Source organism: Emys orbicularis, chromosome 2, assembly GCF_028017835.1.
Source record: "Emys orbicularis isolate rEmyOrb1 chromosome 2, rEmyOrb1.hap1, whole genome shotgun sequence".
In the NCBI taxonomy this organism is placed as follows: domain Eukaryota; kingdom Metazoa; phylum Chordata; order Testudines; family Emydidae; genus Emys; species Emys orbicularis.
In genome coordinates this window covers 287839103-287862004 of record NC_088684.1, presented here as the reverse complement: position 1 = coordinate 287862004, position 22902 = coordinate 287839103, and the positions used below count along the sequence as shown (strand labels likewise).

Below are 22902 nucleotides of genomic sequence, written 5' to 3'. Positions count from 1 at the left end.
CCGCCGCTCGCTCTGGTGGAGTTCCGGAGTCGACGGTGAGCGCGTTCGGGGATCGATATATCGCGTCTTAACGAGATGCGCTATATCGATCCCGGATAAATCGATTGCTACCCGCCGAAACGGCGGGTAGTGAAGACGTACCCTGCGATTAAAGGAGTTAGTAGAGCCTAGTGCACAGGGAGAACTAATGTAGGTGGGAACTAAGGTTCAGATGGAGGCAGGAACAGTCATGTGCAAAGCCTTGAAGGTGATTTTAGCGCAAGAAATATGTTTCCTTTAACTTAGGTCAGGCAGGTGTGGTGCCCAAATAGTATCGTTTGCTGTTCCTGTCCAGGGAAACACATTCTAAACCCACTTCTCCTTTTTCTTGCATGACGTTGAACAGTTAACATCTTTGTAAAGGCAAATGCAGATGAGTTTTGTTTGCAGGGGTTGGATAGGTGTTGCCACTGCGGTAGGGGATTTTCTCCTTTGCTCTTTGCTTTAAAATCCTACAGCTATGATAATACGATAAAACTTCTTAAACCACCTATTTCTTAAGTATATGAAAGTTGTGATTTCCTCCCCCCCCCCTCCCCCAACCTTCTGTGTTTGCAAAAGCTTAAAAACTCATTTAGTAGATCCTTAAAGGGCTATGACAAACTTTACAAGTATTAAAGTTTATGAATATTCCTGAAATACCTAAGAATAAAACCTGGGTTGATTTGTGAACAAATGTGTTCCCCACAGATTCCTTGTAATCTCCTTTTTGATTAAAAGTGAGATGCACCCACATGCATGCGCTATTGTTACTGAATAATCCTAATAGATGCCACAGGTGGGCGAGTTGGTGCCAAGTGACCACATCCATCAATCTGGTTTTAATATAAAAAGGTGCCATTTTCAGGCCTGGATGCTTATGCTCGGGAGCCTAAATCCTTATCTTCAAAGCAGGCTGGGCCCTGATTCCTCAAATGTGACTGGTGCACCAGGAACGGAACTGGAAACCTCAGAGCCAAAAAGCACAAGCTGCTACGCTTTTTGCTAAAGCTAGCTTCTAGCTGGGGCACTAACAGACACACGGGGGTGGGGGGTGGCCTTTAGCACACACTCACGGGGGAGTTCCACAAACACACATGCTTAACTTTACTCTCACGAATAGTCCCGTTGAAGTGGGGCCCCTTATGTAAATGGGGATGGCTGGTGCATCATACTCTTGCCTCTCAACTTCCAAGTTCCCCCTGAGTGATGGGCAGTGCCCCTCCCCCTGCACTGTTGGGTGACCAGGAGTCCTTATGATCTGATGACTGTTCGGTAGCATCCTGGGAAACTGATGTACAGTTTCAGCTCAGCAGGTTTGCGCCTCATGGAAACCTTCCCCGTAACTGGCCTGAAGTAACATTCTCGTTCGCAGGCCATGCGAGAGTGCACAAGGCGCTGTAAAAGGGGGACTTTCTGTAGCTACACCTGCGCACAGGGCATGTCTGGTTTTGTTCTGCGTAAGCTTGGTGGGCGACCATGTTCTGACATTGCTAAGAGAGAAGGGACGAGAAGTAGCTGCGTTAGGAGATAGAGCAGGAGCCAACAAATGTGCTTTTGTATCAAAATGGTACATGGGATGTCAAAGCCCCCAGGAGCCTAGAGGAATATTTTGGGAGAAAATACAGAAGCCTTGAGGTAGCATAGACAACAGGGCTCCTAGTTTTCCTTTGTCTCACAGGTCAATTCGAACCAGCTCTTCAAGGGACTCTAGAAAATTTGTGTGTTGTGTGCAGTAAGACCAAGGCAGCAGACAGTGCCAGCACTAACAGTCAGGGCTCCTAGACATGATAGTTCAGTGCAGGTACGGGATGAAATCTAGACTGACCAGACACTCTGCAAAGGGGTTCAGTAGGGAATCTATTAGAGATACCTGCCCTTTCTGCAGGAACTGTCTGGGGACTCAACCAGCAGAAAATGAGATCCAGCTCAGGCTGGGGAGATGTGCTCGGTTAAGTGGAGCTATGATTACAGTCAGATGTTGAGTCATTGGCCAGGATGGTTTGGAGAGATTAGGGAATCAGACCCCAGCTGGGACAGGGAGAGTCTGTTGAAGGAAGAAAGGCATCTTGCGTTTGTTTGAACTCTGGCTGTAAAGAGACCATTTGGACCAGCCCTGTGAATCCAAGACACTGAATTGGTTTTCCTGCACCTGGTCCCAGTTTAACTGATAGAGGCTGACTCGAAACAATGTCGCTATATGTGCAGCATGACCACGTTATCAGTAATGATTGTCACTTTGTCATATCAGCCAATCGCTCCCATTCTAGTGTGTGTAGCATGAGCTGTGCCTGTCTGGTAGGCATGGCTGCTATGAGATGGCCATGTTATTCTGTATACCATGTGACTCTTTATTCACTTGTTAGTGTTAGGAGCTGCCTCATGAGCTAGCAGCCGGATTTTATCCTGGTAACTTCAGCAGTGCAAAACTGACATCAACGACTTGAACTGAAGGCGTAATCTGTCTGGCAGCAGTAGTAGATTATTATCCTCTATGTGAATAAGACATGGGGTAGGGCGGGGTTGGGGCTGCAACATACAGTTTACCAATGTGTTACATTAGCAGAGGGGGTTTGGGGTGTAGGAGGGGGATCAGGGTATGTTGGCTGTAGGAAAAAATGTGTCAGCGTGTTGCAGCACTTGTGCTGTTGCTCCAGTTTCTACACATGATGTGAACTCTGGCATAGGCGGACCGTGGGTGGCTTTACCACCAAATCAGCCCAGTGTTTTACAGGCATTAATACCATGCTTCTCTCTACGGGTTCTGAGTTTGCCTTGGGGAAAACCTGAGTCTGTTATTAGCATCACCGACAGCAAAGGCGGTCCTTTTTCCTCTCCGGTGCCAGTGTTTGAAAAGGGAGTTCATATTTTCAAAGTTTGTCTTCAAAACTGTAACACTGTGCAAAGTTGTGCAAAGTTAAAATAATAGTCATGACGCAAATGAGATGAGTAATATCTAATTTACAATGTAAGCTCTTCTGGGCAGGAGGAAATATTATATTATTTCCAGAAAGTGCTTAGCACTCAAATGGCATTTAAGCAAAAAATAAAGACTGTAATGCATCGGATCAATATATTTTTACATGAATGATGTATGCAAACTGCCATTTGATGAGTTAGGTACAGTTCAAATTATAAGACATCCCCTCGCCCTTTGGTTATCTGGTGACATTGGTATAATAAAGGTCAGGTTGTTCGATTCTTGTTTCTGTTCTTCCTCAGGGCTATTCAGAAATGGGCAGGTGAGAGTGAGAGTTTAAGGGATTTCAGAATGCACTTAACTCCCCCGCCACATATAACTTACTTCTCTCAAAGGACAGCATATTATGTTATCTGCTGAAGACTTAGGTAGATTTGATCATGAAAATGTTGCCTGCAGGGCAGTCTTTCTAGAGAGCTGCTGCAGGGTGGGTGTCATTTTTCAGCCTTGAGAAAGCTATTTACTTCAGCTGGTGGGAAAAATCATTCCTCAAAATCTGTATGTGACGACAAAGGATTTTTCAACTGAAAGGAGAATTTTTGACAAACTTTTCATTTTGGCCGAAGGGAGTTTTGATGGGAAACTGAAATTGTTGGGTTTTGACAAACGAAAAAAAATTGCTTTTCATTTTCTGAAGTTTCCTTTCCCTTTCTCTTTTTTTTTTCTTTTGCCTTCCAGTGGGACCAAGTGTGGGGAGGGAAAAAACGATAGAAATGGGGGAGAAACTGAAAATTTTCCATTTAGTCAAAAAACTTACCAATTCAATGAAAAATTGGAACAAAAGGAAAATGTTTCTCTTTATTTTAAGATTTTTCAATGGAAAATCCTTGCTGGCTTTCTACCAGTGCTCGTGTTCATTTTAATACTGCATTCCTGCCACCCACTAGCATGAAGTATGGGCTGCTTCTTTCTGACTGCAGCTCACAGACAGGCAATCTTTTATGTATTTGTTGTGAGAATTAATCAGTTAAACACAAAATTAATCCCATTGATTTCAATGGGCGTATTCACGTGCTTAAAACTAGACCTTTGTCTGCAGGATCAGGGTCTAGCTGATTTATTCTTACAATACCCTGTGACAGAGAGAAATGTACATTAAAGTTTGCCACAGAGCAAGTCACTGTCAAAACTGGGTGTAGAATTTGGGGGCTCCCAGTCCTGTGCTCAGATCACCAGATTCCAGCTCTTTCAAATCTTTATAAATTCAAATACAAGTTTGAAGGATCAGGCCCTTAGTTTGCACAGTGCTTCAATGACACAGAATATTATTTATTTTTATTTAGTTTCATAAGAAAACTTTAACCATTAGAGTTAATATTAGGGAAACCAGCCCGACCTTAACACTGGCTACTGAACAAATAATATCTGGACATTTAACAAAGAAAATAAATGTTGCCGTCTCGTTTCCTGTCGGAATCGTGAGAAGTTTGTCTTTCCAGAGTGTCCCATGCCTTTGACACCATGGCTGGCTTTAAGGTGTGAAGATTTAAACAGTATAAGCCAGGTAATACTGAATCCTATTGAAATTCCACAGAAAAGTTCTATTTGGCCAGATCTATATGGAAAAAATTCCAAACTGAAACATATGTTGTGGTTAGAAGAACTGCTTGTTTATGTCTGGACAATATGCTTGGCTAATCCATAAACTGTAGCCCTTGGGTTACTATAATAACATAATCTTAAAATCAAGAAAAGTAATTATAGTTTCCTAAACTGATTAACTGTTCCTTAATGTCAGTGCTCCGAGACTCTGCTGATTTAATCATGTTATCTCTTTACCTCCAGAGGAAGTATGCACTCCATTACAAGATTGCTCTCATCATAAACTACCTGGGGCACTGTATATCTATAGGAGCGCTTATTGTTGCCTTTATGCTTTTCTTGTGCTTGAGGTGAGTAATCTATTCATATTCGGTTAATTTTCTTGGATGTGTGACTATCTCACGTTACTCAGTCCCTGTGATAGCATCCTCCGGATTGCGTATGGTGTTGAAAAACTATATAGATCCAATTCTTCTGACTGTGTATGGAGTTTCCACTGATTAGTGTACATATAATATCAGTGATGTGCTACTGCTCTGAGGGCTAAGAGCCCTATTTGTATTCAGAAGTAAAATGGAATGATTTAATGCTACAGCAGAGGACCTGTGAATGCAAAGAACACTTGATAAGGGAAGGATACGTGAGCTGGTATTTGAGTGGGTCACCTTGCAAATTGCTATGCAAATGCATGGAAATGAGGTGTGTTACATGCTAGCTGATGAGTAAGGTCCTGATCCAAAGCCCACTGGGGTCGTTGGGAGTTTTTCCCTTGACGCCAGTGGGTTTTGGATCAGGCTTTACCTGTTCCATCGCCCCCGTTAGATGGGATGAAAACTCACTAAGTGTTTGGGATTGTCACCCCCAGTGACCAGCCTGCAAAGAATAAACCTTGATCCTAATTGCAGCTTCCCCTGGCTCTTGCACTGGCTCTCAGAGGAAGCACTATATATTGGCGCTTGAGAGAGAGATGCAGGAGCCTGCCCGTGAGAAGGAAGGGAGCCTCCCACTCAGGGTCCTGGGACTGGACTAAATCTCTGTTTTGGCCACATGTGTTGTCCTTTGATGAAAACCCTTGCTGGCACCATCCGTGTTAATTTCTGTTAAGTCCTTCGACCAGCCTAGCCAGCGTTCTGAATGGGTGGGCGCATAATCATCTGCACGCGGTCAGGAGCTGCATGTGCGAACTGGGCGTGAGCCAATGAACTCAGTGGAGTCTTTCCATTGACTTCAGTGGATCAAGCCCATCGTGGCAACTATCGACTTCCTCCACCTTTTACGGTGCTCAGAAATGATCCTGCTCCCACTGAAATCCTTAGGAGTTCACCTAAATAGGGACTGTGCATAAACTGAATAAGGACCTTCGGATTTCTCTTCTGTGTAGGTTCTTATACCACCATCATCACTGGGCAGCCAGGGCCCAGGACTAAGGGGAGTTGAATCACTGAAACCAGATACGAGCTCTCCTCTATGCTGGGAGCAGAAGTTACCACCGGGAGAGCAAGGCCTGGGGAGAGGATATGGGACTGCTGGGAGACAGGGCCGGCGCAACCCATTAGGCGACCTAGGCGGTCGCCTAGGGCACTACAATTTGGGGGGCGGCGACCGCAGCGGTAGTTCAGCGGCGGGACCTTCCGCCGCCTCTGTGGGAGGCGGCATTTCGGGGCGGGACCTTCTGCCGCCTAGGGCGGCAGAAAAGCTGGCAGCGCTCCTGCTGGGAGAACACATGTGTGAGGGGAGAAACAGTTGAAAATTACCACTGGTTAATTTTACATCGTTGACTGTTTTCAACTGGAAGCCATAGTTGTGTGTGGCTTTTGTAGGGATTACATGATGGCCGTGAAGGGTGTTTTTCATGAAGATGGCATGAGTTAACATTGCTGCAGAATGTGGCCCATCATTCTGCGGAGCCTACTCGAAGCTCTGCTCTTGGGCCACCCTACAAAGAGTAACAAATTTATCAACATCTGACCCATCATCTCCTCCTCCCCTCCAAATTCTTTCATGGAACATCCATACTAGAATAGTGGAAGAAAAAAACATTATCATCCAATATATCTGAGAGCTCTCCAAGAAGGGATCTGACATTTTAACTTTCCAGACTCTTTACTGTTTCTATATCACTAATCACCATGATGTCTGGGCACCTTGGTTAATTTATATCTAATAAAAGATGCAAATAATTCATTTTAACTACATTCCCTCTCTGAATCTAAATCTTTTATAAATGCCTAAGTAAATAAGGAAGCCGCAATTAGATAATTCTTCATAAATGTATAATTTGCCTAGCTTCTAATATAGAAGTAACCTAGTTGCTCTCTTCTAAATTAGTTTTTTGCCTTGTAAACCTTGAATTCAAGCCTGAAGCCCAGCAGTCAACTTCAGAGTTTTTTATTAAAAATGATTGCAGTATTTTAGTGGTTTCTGTTCTAGATAGGCTCTTATACCATGTTCATCACCATAGTATCCGCTACCTTTATAGATGCCATGAATTAATATATTACCTAATACTAAAGTGCTTTAAAATGATCATCTCATGTTCCATACAGCACATATCTGGGTCATTTTAGTACCAAAAGTCCCTACGAACATTACACCAGATCCTTGGCTGGTGTAAATCAGCATAAGCTCCATTGATCTCAGCGGAGCTGCCCTCACAGCAGCTGAGGATCTGGTCCATTGTCCGTGATCCAGATTCCTGTTGCGCAGTTCTTTTTTTGACCCAAAAAATATTTCACACATTTTCCCAAAAAATTTATTCTACAAGCAAAACAACGGGGCTTTTTTCTATTTTTTTTTTTCTATTCTTTTTTTATTCTGGATGTATGAGGGCACTGATTAAGTAGGGAAAATAAGGGAATTCAGAATATTCTCTCATAAAATAAGCAGGACTAAATGCTACAAGCAGTAGTAGAACCAGACCTGGTCATTTCTAGCTATCTTCCTCTTCTCCCCTTCCCCGTCCCACCACATGTCCTTAGCTCTGTGACATGCCTGCTCCCAAGCCACAGTTGCCATGGAAGGAAGGCTCCAATGGATGGGGAGTACGCTGTGGAGCTGCTGCTCCATCTTCTCACCCCCAGTCTGTCAGCTTTTCCTTTGCTCTGGCAGGGCAGGTAGAAGGGAGCATCAGGCCCAAAGCTAGTAGTGACTTACAAGTCATTACCACCTGATGACTCTTTAATGGCCTGTGTGAAATAGGGCTGTGGGCTGTCAGTTGAGTACCCAGTGAACCAGATGTCCCTATCAGAGAAGCCAATGCTCTAACTGGCAAAGAGGTTAAACTACCGCCTCATTCCTTAAGGTGGTCCCTCAAGGTCCAGGCTGAAGCAGCGCCAGGTAAACCTGTGCTGTTTTATGGGCAGAGCAGCGGACCTCCTTCCCTGGTGCTGCCAGCCTGACATCTGTTCACAAGGAATAATAGCCATTTAAAAGAAGCAGCGGGCTCTCTCTGCAGGGGCCAGGTGTATTTGTTCCATGGTGCTCGCCTTCTGCAATGTGCTTTGGAGTCTTACTCAGTGCCGATTGCATGGTGCCTTGCTACTGTGTTAACTCAAAGGCTGAATATTCTGGGCACAGATATTAAAGGCTTAAGTCATCCCTCTGCAGACACAGATCCTACCCACACATAACCAAGGGCACCTCCTCCTGCACCCCAACCCCCTGCCCCAGCCCAGAGTCCCCTCCTGCACCCAAACATCCTCCCGGAACCCACACCCCGCAACCCCCCTCATACCCCAACTCACTTCCCCTGCCCTGAGCCCCCTCCTACACCCCAAACCCCTCATCCCCGGCCCCACCCCAGAGCCCTCACCGCACCCCCTCCCGCACTCGAAACCCCTCAGCCCCAGCTCAGAGCCCCCTCTTGTACCCCAAACCCCTCATCCCTGGCCCCATCCCAGAACCCACACCCCCAGCCCAGAGCCCTGACCCCCCTATACTCCAATCCCCTGCCCCAGCCTGGAGCCCTCTCCTGCACCCTGAACCCCTCATTTCTGGCTCCACCCAGAGCCTGCATCCCCAGCCCAGAGCCCATACCGCCCCCACACCCCAACCCCCTGCCCCAGCCCGGTGAAAGTGAGTGAGGGTGGGGGAGAGCGAACGACAGAGGAAGGGGGGATGGACTGAGAGAGGGGCGGGACCTCGGAGAAGTGGCAGAGCCTCGGGGAAGGCCAGGGCAGGGGTGTTCAGTTTTGTGCGATTAGAAAGTTGGCAACCCTATGAGAACAGCAGCTGCCCGGGTAGCCAGGAGCTGCAGAGAAGCTGAAGCAGCAGCCATGTGGCGAGCTGGAGAGAAGCTGAATTCGAAGCAGAAGGCTCAGGACCCATGTGCAGAGGTGCGTGTGGACCAGGCTGTGACTGGGTGCAGGTCTGTGTGGGACTTGTGGGGGAGCAGCAGTGGCTGCGTAAGGAGCCAATGCGGAGGGGCCCCAATGAGAGAGACTAACTGAGCCTGGCTTAGAAACCCACAAGCTCCTATTTGTTTGTCTAGAGACTGGACTGGAGCGGGCATCTCAGGCACTAGGCCTGAAAAGTCCCGTCTCCACTAGACTGCCCTTCCCTTTCCTACCAGCCCTGGTAAATGACCCTTAGCCATGTGTCTGAGTGGTTTTTGGGACCCAGCAGGGCTAGCACCTACAGTGCTTGCCTTCAAGTGGTAGTACACCTGACATGTGACTGGCACTCTGTGTGGGGGGGGGGGGCGGGGTTGGCAATCATTAACTCCCTTGTCAAATGCTTTCCTTCCCGTAAGACAAGGATGCTGTGAAAGCTTGCAGCTAGACAGCTGTCAATGACCGTTATTAGCACTGACCAACCCCATTGCCATGATCACTGAGGAACCAATGTTGTTATAACTTTTGCTCTCGGGAAAGCCTGCATCGTTGCTGTGCCAAGTGTGGATGGTAAAACTCTGTGAATGTTAAGAACTCTAGGTGGAAAAGGGAAAATGTGAGCTCGCGTTTGAATGAGTCAGGGTACAGGTTTTTACATGAAAATGAAGAAAGTCTTAATGCGCTCATTGCTGTTAACGTGCAGCCTTGCGACATTATCATGAGACTTTATCAGCCCAGGCACAAAAATCTTTTTGAGACCACCCTTAATGCCATGGTGGTGACTGGGGGGAGGGAGGAGGTTTTGCTTGCCTGACAACGTTACTGACCTGGGGCAAACAGGATTTTACAAGGCTGGTTTAAGCGTAGCCAGGCTGTCCAGGGGTTGGAATAAGATGCTCTAAATGTTTGTAGAGCTGGTCTCATTTTTTCTAACTTTCAAATTTTTGCCTTTTTTTTTCTTCAAAATATTTCAAATGTTTTTCATGAAAAATGTTTGCCGTTTTTCAGCCAGCTCTAAGTGTCTGTGGGTACGTCTGCACTACAATAAAAGACCCACGGCGTGGCTGCGGCTGGCCCGGTCAGTGAGCTCGGGCTGCGGAAATAAAAATTGCAGCGTAGACATTTGGGCTCGGGCTGCTGCCTGGGCTCTGAAACCCCATGAGGGGACTAACCAAGATTCCCCTTTAGCTTCTGTGATAAGAGCCTGTGGTTTTGGAAGCAGAAGGGCCTGCTCTCCAATCCCCCAAGTCACAGGAGTCCCTTTGACTGTCTCTTGATCCGTAGGCTGCTGAGAAAACTCTGCCAGCTGATGCAGTATCGCTGGTAAGGATGAAAGAGGATGATTGAGTGGCCTACAGAAACCAGTCAAGGGAGAGGCAGCGCATCCCTGCAGAGATGGCTTAATAACGTGGAGTACTAGGACATTGCATTAGCAAATAACGAACACTGGGGAATTGACCAAATTGCGCGGAGATCTTGCGCAATTAATACTGACTGAGACTTAAAAAGTTGGCCACGTTTACTGTGATCATAGGAATATAGGCTCAGACATTTACGCATCTGAATGTACCTTTCTGTACAGCAGCACTCAGACTTGCAAGGGAAAAGAGCAATTCCCTGTGATGAATGCAATGTAGCAGGTGTGTGCATTATGCCATTCTCTCACTAGCCTCATTTAATCCACTTCTGTCTGCCAGTTATCACAGCAGGGCATGAAAAATGAAAAATGCTCTTAAATGGTGACTTAAACAAGAGGCGTATTTGAGACTCTATTGCAAAAGCTGGCGGTGCCAAGACGTGTTAAAAAGATGCTCGGGGACAGACTGAAGCTGAGCACTCAGATTGTAGGTTTAAGAATGCAGAATTTGGCACCGTCCATTATGTGTTTATGTTGAAGGTTCCCTTCCTGCTGCAAGACTGAAGGAAAGATCTCTGCAAAGAAACGCTACCTAATTAGATACTAGAGAGGCATTGTTACAACCTTTTGTATTAGGGAACAAAAGGGCTGAAGCTCCTATAGTACGTCTGATGCAGTATGATCTAGTGGCAAGGGCACTGGTCTGGGAAACCTGAGTACTAGTCCTTGCTCTGCCACATACCTACTCTGCGACCTTGGGCAACTCACTGTCTTCCTCTTTCCTCTCCCATCCTTTGTCTGTCTAGACCAGGGGTGGGCAAACTTTTTGGCCGGAGGGCCACATTGGGGTTCCAAAACTGTATGGAGTGCCGGGTAGGGAAGGCTGTGCCTCCCCAAACAGCCTGGCCCCAGCCCCCTATCCGCCCCCTCCCACTTCCCTACTGACTGCCCCCCTCAGAACCTCCAGTCCATCCAACCCCCCCTGCTCCTTATCCCCTGACCACTCCCTCCCGGGACCCCTGCCCCTAACCGCCCCCCCCGGGATCCCACCCCCTATCCAACCCCCCCTTTTCCCCGTCCCCTGACTGCCCTGACCCCTATCCAGACCCCTGCCCCCTGACAGGCCCCCCGGGACTCCCACGCCTATCCACCCCCCCCCCCTGTTCCCTGTCCTCTGATCCCCCCCCTCCCCCGAGGACCATCCAACCGCCCCCTGCTCCTTGTCCCTGACCACCCCCTCCTGGGACTCCCCGCCCCTAACTGCCCCCCGGGACCCCACCCCCTATCCAACCCCCCCTGCTCCCTGTCCCCTGACTGCCCCAACCCCTATCCACACCCCCATCCCCTGACAGGCCCCCGGGACTCCCATACCTATCCAACCCCCCCGTTCCCCATCCCCTGACCGCCCCCCCCCCCGAGGGCCTCCGCCTCATCCAACCGCCCCCTTGCTCCCTGACTGCCCCTTGGGACTCCCTGCCCCTTATCCAACCCCCCCGCTCCCTGCCCCGTTACCATGCCGCTCAGAGCAGCATGTCTGTTAGCTGCACCACCGGGCCGGAGCCAGCCCCGCCGCCATGCAGCCCCGCTGCCCAGAGTGCTGACGGCACGGCGAGCTGAGGCTGCGGGGGAGGGGGGACAGCAGAGGAGGGGCCGGGGGCTAGCCTCCCCAGCCAGAAGCTCAAGGGCCGGGCAGAACAATCTGGCCCACAGGCCGTAGTTTGCTCACCTCTGGTCTAGATTGTATGCTTCTCAGGGCAGGAATTGCCTCTTATTATTTACAGCACTTAACACAGTGGGGTTCCAATGAGACTTGGGGTATCTAGGTCCTACGGTTATACAAATCATTAATAGTGTATGTATGCAGGGCTGTGTTAATGAACTACACGCTCATAAGCCAAGTCTAAAAGAAGGAGATTTTTTTTTAAATTTCCCTGTTATTGCTAACGCTGGTTCAGCACTACTGGTATTAGCAGCACTGGGAGCCCTAGTGTAGACGGGGGGCCAGCCTTTAAGCACCATATTGAATAGATCTGCTTTGTGCAAGATTAGATGACACGTTTCCTAAAATGCCAGAGGCCCATCTACCCCAGTCCTCCCTCCGTTGCTAATACTCATGGAGGTCAACTAGACTGGGAAATGCTGGGAAAGTTTTTGAAATATTTCCCTATCGCAGACAAAGTCGAAATTTCAGTTTTTACCATGATAGTGGTAAGTGTAAATCAGCACCTGTGAGCATCATTTACTTTACAAAAGACACTAACATAAGGCAAAAAGAATGAGGAGTACTTGTGGCCCCTTAGAGAGTGACAAATTTATTTGGGCATAAGCTTTCGTGGGCTAAAACCCACTTCATCAGATGCATGCAGTGGAAAATACAGTAGGAAGATATATCACACGATCCATTGTCTAGAGCCAAGCTCTAAGATACAACCGCATTTGCTCCAATCCCTCAGACAGAGACAAACACCTACAGGATCTTTGTCTAGCATTCTTACAACTACAATACCCACCTGCTGAAGTGAAGAAACAGATTGACAGAGCCAGAAGAATACCCAGAAGTCACCTACTCCAGGACAGACCCAACAAAGAAAGTAACAGAACGCCACTAGCCGTCACCTTCAGCCCCCAACTAAAACCTCTCCAGCGCATCATCAAGGATCTACAACCTATCCTGAAGGACGATCCCTCACTCTCACAGATCTTGGGAGACAGGCCAGTCCTCGCTTACAGACAGCCCCCCAACCTGAAGCAAATACTCACCAGCAACCACACACCACACAACAAAAACACTAACCCAGGAACCTATCCTTGCAACAAAGCCTGTTGCCAATTCTATCCACATATCTATTCAAAGGACACCATCATAGGACCTAATCACATCAGCCAGACCATCAGAGGCTCGTTCACCTGCACTTCAATGTGATATATGCCATCATGTGCCAGCAATGCCCCTTTGCCATGTATATTGGCCAAACCGGACAGTCTCTACGCAAAAGAATAAATGGACACAAATCAGACATCAAGAATTATAACATTCAAAAACCAGTCAGAGAACACTTCAACCTCCCTGGTCACTCAATTACAGACCTAATAGTCGCAATACTCCAACAAAAAAAACTTCAAAAACAGACTCCAATGAGTAACTGCAGAATTGGAATTAATTTGCAAACTGGACACCATTAAATTAGAGTTGAATAAAGACTGGGAGTGGATGGGTCATTACACAAAGTAAAACTATTTTTCCCTACTGTTACTCACACCTTCTTGTCAACTGTTGGAAATGGGCCATCCTGATTATCACTACAAAAGTTTTTTTTTCTCCTGCTGATAATAGCCCACCTTAATTGATTAGTCTCATTATAGTTGGTATGGCAACACCCATTTTTTCATGTTCTCTGTGTGTATATATATCTTCCTACTGTATTTTCCACTGCATGCATCAGATGAAGTGGATTTTAGCCCACAAAAGTTTATGCCCAAATAAATTTGTTAGTCTCTAAGGTGCCACAAGGACTCCTCATTCTTTTTGCTGATACAGACTAACACACCTACCACTCTGAAACCTGTAATATAAGGCAGTGGTTCTTTACCAGGGGTGCACATACCCCTGCGGGTATGCAGAGGTCTTCCAGAGGGTACATCAACTCATCTAGACATTTGCCTCATTTTACAACAGGCTACATAAAAAGCACTAGCGAAGTCAGTACAAACTAAAATTTCATACAGACAATGACTTGTTTATACTGCTCTATATACTATACACTGAAATGTAAATACAATATTTATATTCCAATAGATTGATTTTATAATTATATGGTAAAAATGAGAAAGTCAGCAATTTTTCAGTAGTAGTGCGCTGTGACACTTCTGTTTTTTTTGTCTAAGCAAGTAGTTTTTAAGTGAGGTGAAACTTGGGGTACTCAAGATAAATCCGACTCCTGAAAGGGGTACAGTAGTCTGGAAAGGTTGAGAGCCAATGACATAAGGTATTTATAAAAAGAGCAACCAGAATGAATATTTTCAAACCTGGGTCTTTAAAATTAGACACTTAAGTAGAAAAGTCCTGATTTTTTCCCCAGAAACATTGAGCACTTGCAATTCTCATTAACTTCAGTGTCAATGTAGATGTTCAGTGTATGTGCGCACACAGTGTTCTATTTCATCTAATCTAATTTTAGGGTTTTGTCCTGCCGCCCATCACCATAGTGTCTGGATGCCTTCCAAGTAAAATCAAGAGCAATTGCAAAGTCCCTGTTGCATTCTATAGCATCTCTGGCACTTCTCCCTTCATAGGGTAAAAACAAATCTACTTAGGGTATTTATTGCTTGTTTTATTTGCCTGATTTATTTGTGTTAGTGTTTCAATTTTATTTTTCAGGGGGTCTTTGAGTCGCTGGGGTATCAGTGTGAAGAATTACCTTGTACAAATTTCTTCTGTAGTCCTTTAAAATTGTGCTGTATTTTTAGTAGAAATCATAAGACAGATGATGACACATTCAAGAATTTTCTGGGGTGGGGGGTATATAAAAACATGAGATGTTATGATATAATTAGTGATGTACGTATTGAGAGCAAAAAAACATAATCTGTGCAATCACTGCTTAAGTATTAAATTAATTTTCTCTGATCCATTTCTGCATAGAACGAGGAGAGGATAATGACGCAGTGCCATGTCATGCACTCAGATGCAGCACATTAACTAAGCCATGGGACAAAATCTGCCTCAGTGTTAGCATACTGGATTTCCAGCTTGTCTATTCCAGCTTTATAAATCATGCTTTCTAAAAATATATGGTAATGGATGCTACCTGGACTGGTGACTACAGTGTACGGCAGCAGTGTAACGTATTAGATAAGTCTCTTGGAGTACATCCATCGATGCTGCCTATATGACCCTGATACGTTAAAACTCCTTACACACTTCGTGGTTACAAAAATTGAGACCTTGGAGAAGGTGTCAGGATTTTGTAGTTCCATAGATTCTGCTCAATAGAGTTACTTAGGCCATTTCAGGAGTGTTGGTTTGCTTTGAATAGATCATGGCCCTGGTTCAGCACTGAACATAAGCAGCTGCTTGAGTCCTTCTCTATTCAGCAAACCACTTACACGCACGCTGAAGTGCTTTGCTGAGTTGGGGACTGTGTTCCCAGGCTGATTGCTCGGGTGGCGACTGTGAACGTGTTTTCTTAGCATTTCCCATCGTAAAAATCCATCTGTTTGGGAGTTGCTACTGGAGCCGTACTCCGCTGTTGGACTATGTATGACATGCCTAAACTATGGGGAAGATTGAAAGGCAATTTAACCCTTTAGTTTCCAGAAAGCAGAAACCCTCAATGTATAGCCATCCCCAACGGTCTGTCCTGCTGAATTCCTCATTGTTCACCATCCTTCACTGTCCTCCTGGCTGTTGGTACATAGCTTCTTCCTATTGCATACATGGCCCTGTGCTCTCCTATTGGCTGGCACGGAGAGCCAGCAGTTCTTCTGGGTCTCCTTGCCTGCCTTCTTAGCTCCCGACCCATTCCTCCGCACATGCTTCACTGTTCCGGTTCTGTGCCTTCTTTCCCCCATTCCTCCTCCTGCCAGAGATTGCCTCCCAACCTTCAGGCCCGGAAAATTAAAATCAAGAGCGAGGGGGGTTAATCTGGATAAGCATAAGCATGATAGTTACACAGCCACAATTTGAGACATTGGGAATCAGGAAAACCAGAAACTGATCAGTGGATCAGACCACGAACTAAGCCAGCTTTATGTGAGAACTCTATACCAGTGGCCTCCAAAGTGGGGTGCGCACGAGGATCCTTAGGGGTGTGCGGCAGGAGGAGCGCTTTTTTTTTTTTTGCTTCGTCAGTTCGGGCAGGAGTCCGAGCGGCTTTTTTTTTTTTTTGCTTTGGCAAAAATGGTAGAGCCGGCGCGGCAGGGGGTGCGTGCTCAAAAACTTTTTACTGATAGGGGTGCACGATCAAAAAAGTTTGGAGACCACTGCTCTATACCATGGAAAAAGGGCACGTGAAGGCATTTCCTGTCATGCATAGAGGACTGGAGCCTGTATTTTTATCAAATCCCTAGATTCTTCCCTTTTTAAAATTCCATTTTTCTTCCCTTCCTTTCTTCATGTGCATTTTATACTGTAGCTTAACTGAACATTCCCACTATTTTGTAAGTTAATTTTCTTGTTTTGTTTCCTGCATTTGCCAAAATCCAAAACTCTAATTCTTTTTTTCCCACATATATCCAGGAGAGAAAATCTTCAATAAAGGTAACAACCTTGAAAGACTTAAATTCATGATCAAATAACCAAACAAAACCAAAGCCACCTAGGAGCCAGATCTGCTGGCTGCTTCCGGGGTGCTGCAGGAAGCCTGCCTTAGCGCTGCAGCGCCGCCGACTGGACTTTTAATGGCCTGGTCGGCGGTGCTGACCGGAGCCGCCAGGGTCCCTTTTTGACCGGGAGTTCCGGTTGAAAACCGGACGCCTGGTCACCCTACATGGTGGCCACACCAGCTGCTGCTTAGTGGCCCCGACTGCTGGCCCCGGGAACCACCCGAGCAGCGGCTAGTGCCGCTGGCCATGCAGATGGTCTGAGCAGTAGCTGCCGGTGGCGCTGACCCCCGGGGCCCCCCAGAGCAGGGGCGCCCTAGAGGTCCCCCAGAGCAGCAGCCCCCTGGTTGCCCCCCAGAGCAGTGGTTTCCTGGGGCCCCCCCAGCTAAGATTTAATCAGTGGTGTTTATCGTAAAGTTCATGGACAGGCCACGGGCTGTGAATTTTTGTTTATTGCCCGTGACTTGTCCATAATTTTACTAAATTGTCCATGACTAAATTGTAGCCTTGAGCATAATATCTGGCTCTTATATAGCACTTTTCATCAGCAGACCTCAAAGCGTGGTAAGGATCATTAGCTCCATTGTACAAATGGGGTAACTGAGGCACAGGGGGGGAGGGTGAAGTGACTTCCGAAAGACTTCCAGCAGCAGAGCCAGGAATAGAACCCAGGCCCCCTGAAGCTTAGTGTGGGGCCTTATCTATTAGGTCACACTGCCACCCTGATATTCAAACATTGCACTAGCCTACTGGCAACCCTATAGCTGTCTCCTGTGTATTCCTTCTCCTTGTCCTTTCTTCCCCAGTGTCCTTGTCATGATCACTTCGGATTGTCAGATCACTAAAGCAGGGACTGCGGCTTGATTTGCTATATGCTGGCTTGTGATTTAGGCTTACACATCTCTGGGAAAGTAAGTACCCCTATACCAGTTTGCAGGCCACCTGCACCTCGGTTCTGGATGTAGTGTGTTCCTGCTCCCTAACAGCCCCTATGCTGGAGCAGGTGGCTGGGTGGGAGGGGAAAATCCGTGAACAGTTGCCCGCTTTCCCCATCCCAATATGCCGGACACCATAGCTGAACTGATGCAGGGATGGCATACTTTAATGCTGGTATATTACTATTCTCCTATAGACACACACTTCCCCCACTTACCCTCCAGGGCAAGGAGAAGGCAGGGAAGAAACGGGAGCTGCCTCCTGGGGTTACTCCTGGGGCAGGCCAGTTTCACACGTCACCTCTTGCTCAGGGCTGTACTCCTAAGTACAGTGCCACCCAGCCCTGCAATGCTCCGCACTATTGCTAACAATGAACATTTACAGTCATCGAGTGCTACAGTTGTTCTTCGTGCTGCATTGTTTACACGGACATTTCGAAACTTGGAGGGCTAGCGTGTGAGTCTTAACACGTGAACTGCAAAACAGCGCCCACCCTCGGCATGTGGCGATTGAGAATCAGCTAGAATGCAGAAGAAAAATACTGTAAATATGAAGTAGGTTGAGCCCTGGCCTGTGTGTGTGTCGCAACTAAACCCTTGTTTATTATTAGTCTATTTACATATTAAGCCTTGACTTAACTGGCTCCCTCTCCCTTCCTCCAGCAGATTAAGCTCTAACCTCAGTAACTGGCCCATTATTCTCCTGCAATAGAGAAAGTATCCAGAATGAGCATCTGCAGTGCTTCCCACATGGCTCCCCTAACCTTACATTTGGGAATATTTCTGCTCTCCTAGACAACTGTCACCAACACGACCATTGTCCTTTCAAACCACCCAGATGCTTTCGCCGTCTGCAAGCTGTTAGGAGTACCAGACTACACAGACAGAGCAGATCATACGTACCCTGGGGAAGTCCCAGTCTACTTGAGGATGCCTGGACACAGGCTACAGAAAGTAGTGGACCAAAACAGGTGTTGAGCCTGGGAAAGGGATGGATGTAAAGGCAGCCTTCCCAATCTGAGCCATTTATGGTTTGCCCATTAGCTTTGCATAGCCTAGCAAAAGCAAAAGAGGCCAGAGTCCCATCTGTGAAGTGGCTTATTAAATATTGCTGAAGACTTCCACTAGCAGCTTGTAACATTCAGTGAACGCGAAAGTCCAGCAAAGCTCTGTTCGGTTTCTCCTGCCAAATTTTTCATGGCAGACTTTTCAACAGATGCTTTAATTGGACATCATTATTAATGGAACGGTACATGAATTAATAGGAGGCCACTAGGCGCCTTCAGTAAAGTCATTGTTTCCAATTAATTCCATGCAGATTATTCTATTAATTCAACTAGCTTTCTACATCACCGGCACATTAGTATGATTGCTAATTTTAATTATGTGTGTCCTCACTTAATTGGGCTCGTTTGAAAACAAGGGCTTCACAGGCTCCATATTAAAACCACAAATGTATGGATACAATGATGGAGGGAACCGGGAATGAATTAAAAGGATACATTTGTGATACAAACATTATTATGTAAATCCTTTTTAGGGGTCTGATTCTGAGCCATTGAACTTAATGGGAGCTTTCCCATTGATTTCAACAGCTCCAGGATAAGCCTGTAGAGAAATAGTATAGTCATTTAGCTCCCACCCCATAGGGTATTCCAAGTAATAGTGGGTTTGCCAACCCTGGCTTCACTTTTTGCCCATAAAATTTAGTTAAATGTCTTAAATGCCTGATTGTGGCTTTGCATCAGCCAGTCTGATACTCTGCCATCTACCTGCCTTGAAGATGGACTGGAAGAATTTTGAGTGCGTTATGCTTGTTAGCAGTTTTGTGGGCACTGAAAATGGAATCCTTGTTAGGGCACTCAGCACAGTGCAGGACATTGTAAATATAACACAGATGGAAAAGAAGGAATCCGGGTGGGAGCATCAAAAATAGGCAGGATTTTTTTTAATGGAATAAAAAACGTAATTAGTATTTCGACAAAGAGGGAAATAATCTATTACTGGGGCTAACATGAAAGACGTGCCTGCCTTCACCTCAATCGCTTTGCCTTTATGGGTATGTGTACGCAGCCAAAGCTGAGCACGGGCTAGTTTACCTGAGCGAGCTTGAGTCCAGCTAGCATGGGTAACAATAGCATAAGAACAAAAGAACGGCCATACTGGGTCAGACCAAAGGTCCATCTAGCCCAGTATCCTGTCTTCCAACAGTGGCCAATGCCAGGTGCCCCAGAGGGAATGAACAGAACAGGCAATCATCAAATGATCCATCCCCTGTCGCCCATCCCCTGGCAAACAGAGGCTAGGGACACCATCCCTGCCCATCCTGGCTAAGAGCCATTGATGAACCTATCCTCCATGAATTTATCTAGTTCTTTTTTGAACCCTGTTAGTCTTGGCCATCACAACATCTTCTGGCAAAGAGTTCCGCACAGGTTGACTGTGCGTTCTGTGAAAAAATACTTCCTTTTGTTTGTTTTAAATCTGCTGCCTACTAATTTCATTTGGTGACCCCTAGTTCTTGTGTTATGAGAAGGAGTAAATAACACTTCCTTATTTTCTTTCTCCACACCAGTCATGATCTTATAGACCTCTATCATATCCCCCCTTAGTCGTCTTTTTTTCCAAGCTGAAAAGTCCCAGTCTTATTAATCTCTCCTCATATGGCAGACGCTCCATACTCCTAATCATTTTTGGTGCCCTTTTCCGAACCTTTTCCAATTCCAATATATCTTTTTTGAGATGGGGCCACCACATCTGCACACAGTATTCAAGATGTGGGCATATCAGGGATTTATATAGAGGCAATATGATATTTTCTGTCTTATTATCTATCTCAGGGGTAGGCAACCTATGACACGTGTGCCGAAGGTGGCACACAAGCTGATTTTCAGTGGCACTCACACTGCCCGGGTCCTGCCCACCGGTCCGGGGGGCTCTGCATTTTAATTTAATTTAAAATGAAGCTTCTTAAACATTTTAAAAACCTTATTTACGTTACATACAACAATTGTTTAATTATATATTATAGACTTATAGAAAGAGACCTTCTAAAAACGTTCAAATGTATTTCTGGCACGTGAAACCTTAAATTGGAGTGAATAAATGAAGACTTGGCACACCACTTCTGAAAGGTTGCCGACCCCTGATCTATCTTTTTCTTAATGATTCCCAACATTCTGTTCACTTTTTTGACTGATGCTGAACATTGAGTGGATGTTTTCAGAGAACTATCCACAATGACTCCAAGATCTCTTTCTTGAGTGGTAACAGCTAATTTAGACCCCATCAATCTTATACGTATAGTTGGGATTATGTTTTTCAATGTGCATTACTTTGCATTTATCAACATTGAAGTTCATCTGCCATTTTGTTGCCCAGTCACCCAGTTTTGAGAGATCCTTTTGTAGCTCTTCGCAGTCTGCCTGGGACTTAACTATCTTGAGGAGTTTTGTATCATCTTCAATTTTTGCCAATTTTACTGTTTACCCATTTTTCCAGATCATTTATGAATGTTAAATAGGACTGGGCCCAGTACAGACCCCTGGGGGACACCACTATTTACCTCTCTCCATTCTGAAAACTGACTATTTATTCCTACCCTTTCTTTCCTATCTTTTAACTAGTTACCAATTCATGAGAGGACCTTCCTTCTTATCCCATGACTGCTTACTTTGCTTAATAGCCTTTGGTGAGGGACCTTGTCGAAGACTCTCTGAAAATCTAAATACACTATATGCACTGGATCCCCCAGGTCCACATGCTTGTTGACCCCCTCAAAGAATTCTAGTAGATTGGTGAGGCATGATTTGCCTTTACAAAAACCATGTTGACTATTCCCCAACAAATTATATTCATCTATGTGTCTGACAGTTTTGTTCTTTACTATAGTTTCAACCAGTTTGCTCGGTACTGAAGCCAGGCTACGGCCTGTAATTGCCGGGGTCACCTCTGGAGCCCTTTTTAAAAATTGGCGTCACATTAGCTATCTTCCAGTCATTTGATACAGAAGCTGATTTAAATGATAGGTTACAGACTACAATTAGTAATCCTTCAATTTCACATTTGAGTTCCTTCAGAACTCTTGGATGAATACCATCTGGTCCTGGTGATTTATTACTGTTTAGTTTATCAGTTTGTTCCAAAACCTCCTCTAATGACACCTCAGTCTGGGACAGTTCCTCAGAATTGTCACCTAAAAAGAATGGCTCAGGTTTGGGAATCTCCTTCACATCCTCAGCCGTGAAGACCAATGCAAAGAATTCATTTAGTTTCTCTGCAATGGCCTTAGCGTTCTTGAGTGCTCCTTTAGCATCTCTATCATCCAGTGGCCCCACTGGTTGTTTAGCAGGCTTCCTGCTTCTGATGTACTTTTAAAAAAAAATTGCCTTGAGTCTTTGGCTAGCTGTTCTTCAAATTCTTTTTTGGCCTTCCTAATTATATTTTTAGACTTCATTTGCCAGAGTTTATGCTCCTTTCTATTTTCCTCACTAGGATTTCACTTCCACTTTTTAAAAGATGCCTTTTTGCCTCTCACTGCTTCAGGGCAGGGCTGGGCTTCAGCGCAGGCGAGTGAGCCAGGCTCCGTGCTGGGCTTGTGTTACCCGCTCTGCTCTAACATCGCTGCTCTTGTTACCTCCTCTAGCTGGATACAAGTTAGCTTCGGTAGCTTAGCTGGTGCACAGCTTTTGCTGTGCAGACATACCCTGTGTTAAACCTCCTGCTTCAGGGCTGTGAGGAAGGTTTTGCTTCCTGCTAGTTAGGCGCATGTGATGACTAGTGTTAGGGAACTTTTTCCTCCCTTGCCTTCAGATTTCTTCTCGGCGTAACTTGCCTGGAACTGCCATCTCTCCGATTTGTTTGCAGTCACAGATTGAGGGCCCTGCATTGTCCATTTAAGTGCTACTTTACCCTGCTCAGCTGAGATTGCTGAGTGCCCTGCCAAATATGTGTGTTTCATTGGGGTAGCCCAGGGTTGGATTGTGTGTTTAGGCACATACCCGAGCAATGGTGGGGGCATAAACTGCACCACACCGCAAGTAGCCCCAGCAAGCAGCGTAACTAGAGCTGCATCTCTGCGTTGCAATTCATAGAATCATAGGACTGGAAGGGACCTCGAGAGATCATCTAGTCCTGTCCTCTGCACTCATGGCAGGACTAAGTATTATCTAGATCATCCCTGACAGGTGTTTGTCCAGCCTGCTCTTAAAAAACTCCAATGATGGTGATTCCATCACCTCCCTAGGCAATTTATTCCAGTGCTTAACCACTCTGACAGGTAGGAAGTTTTGCCTAATGTCCAACCTAAACCGCCCTTGCTGCAATTTAAGCCCATTGCTTCTTGTCCTATCCTCAGCGGTTAAGAACAACAATTTTTCTCCCTCCTCCTTGTAACAACCTTTTATGTACTTGAAAACT

At 46.0% G+C, this 22902-nt stretch overlaps 1 protein-coding gene across 2 annotated transcripts in view; it reads left to right on the top strand.

Moving 5' to 3' along the window:
* CRHR2 (corticotropin releasing hormone receptor 2) overlaps positions 1-22902 on the top strand; it is a 268724-nt gene that overhangs the window by 173814 nt on the left and 72008 nt on the right. For both annotated transcript variants that reach the window (XM_065399012.1, XM_065399013.1), the window contains one exon: positions 4784-4890. In XM_065399012.1, coding sequence (XP_065255084.1) covers positions 4784-4890 — 107 coding nt within the window. The remainder of the gene's footprint in view (positions 1-4783; positions 4891-22902) is intronic.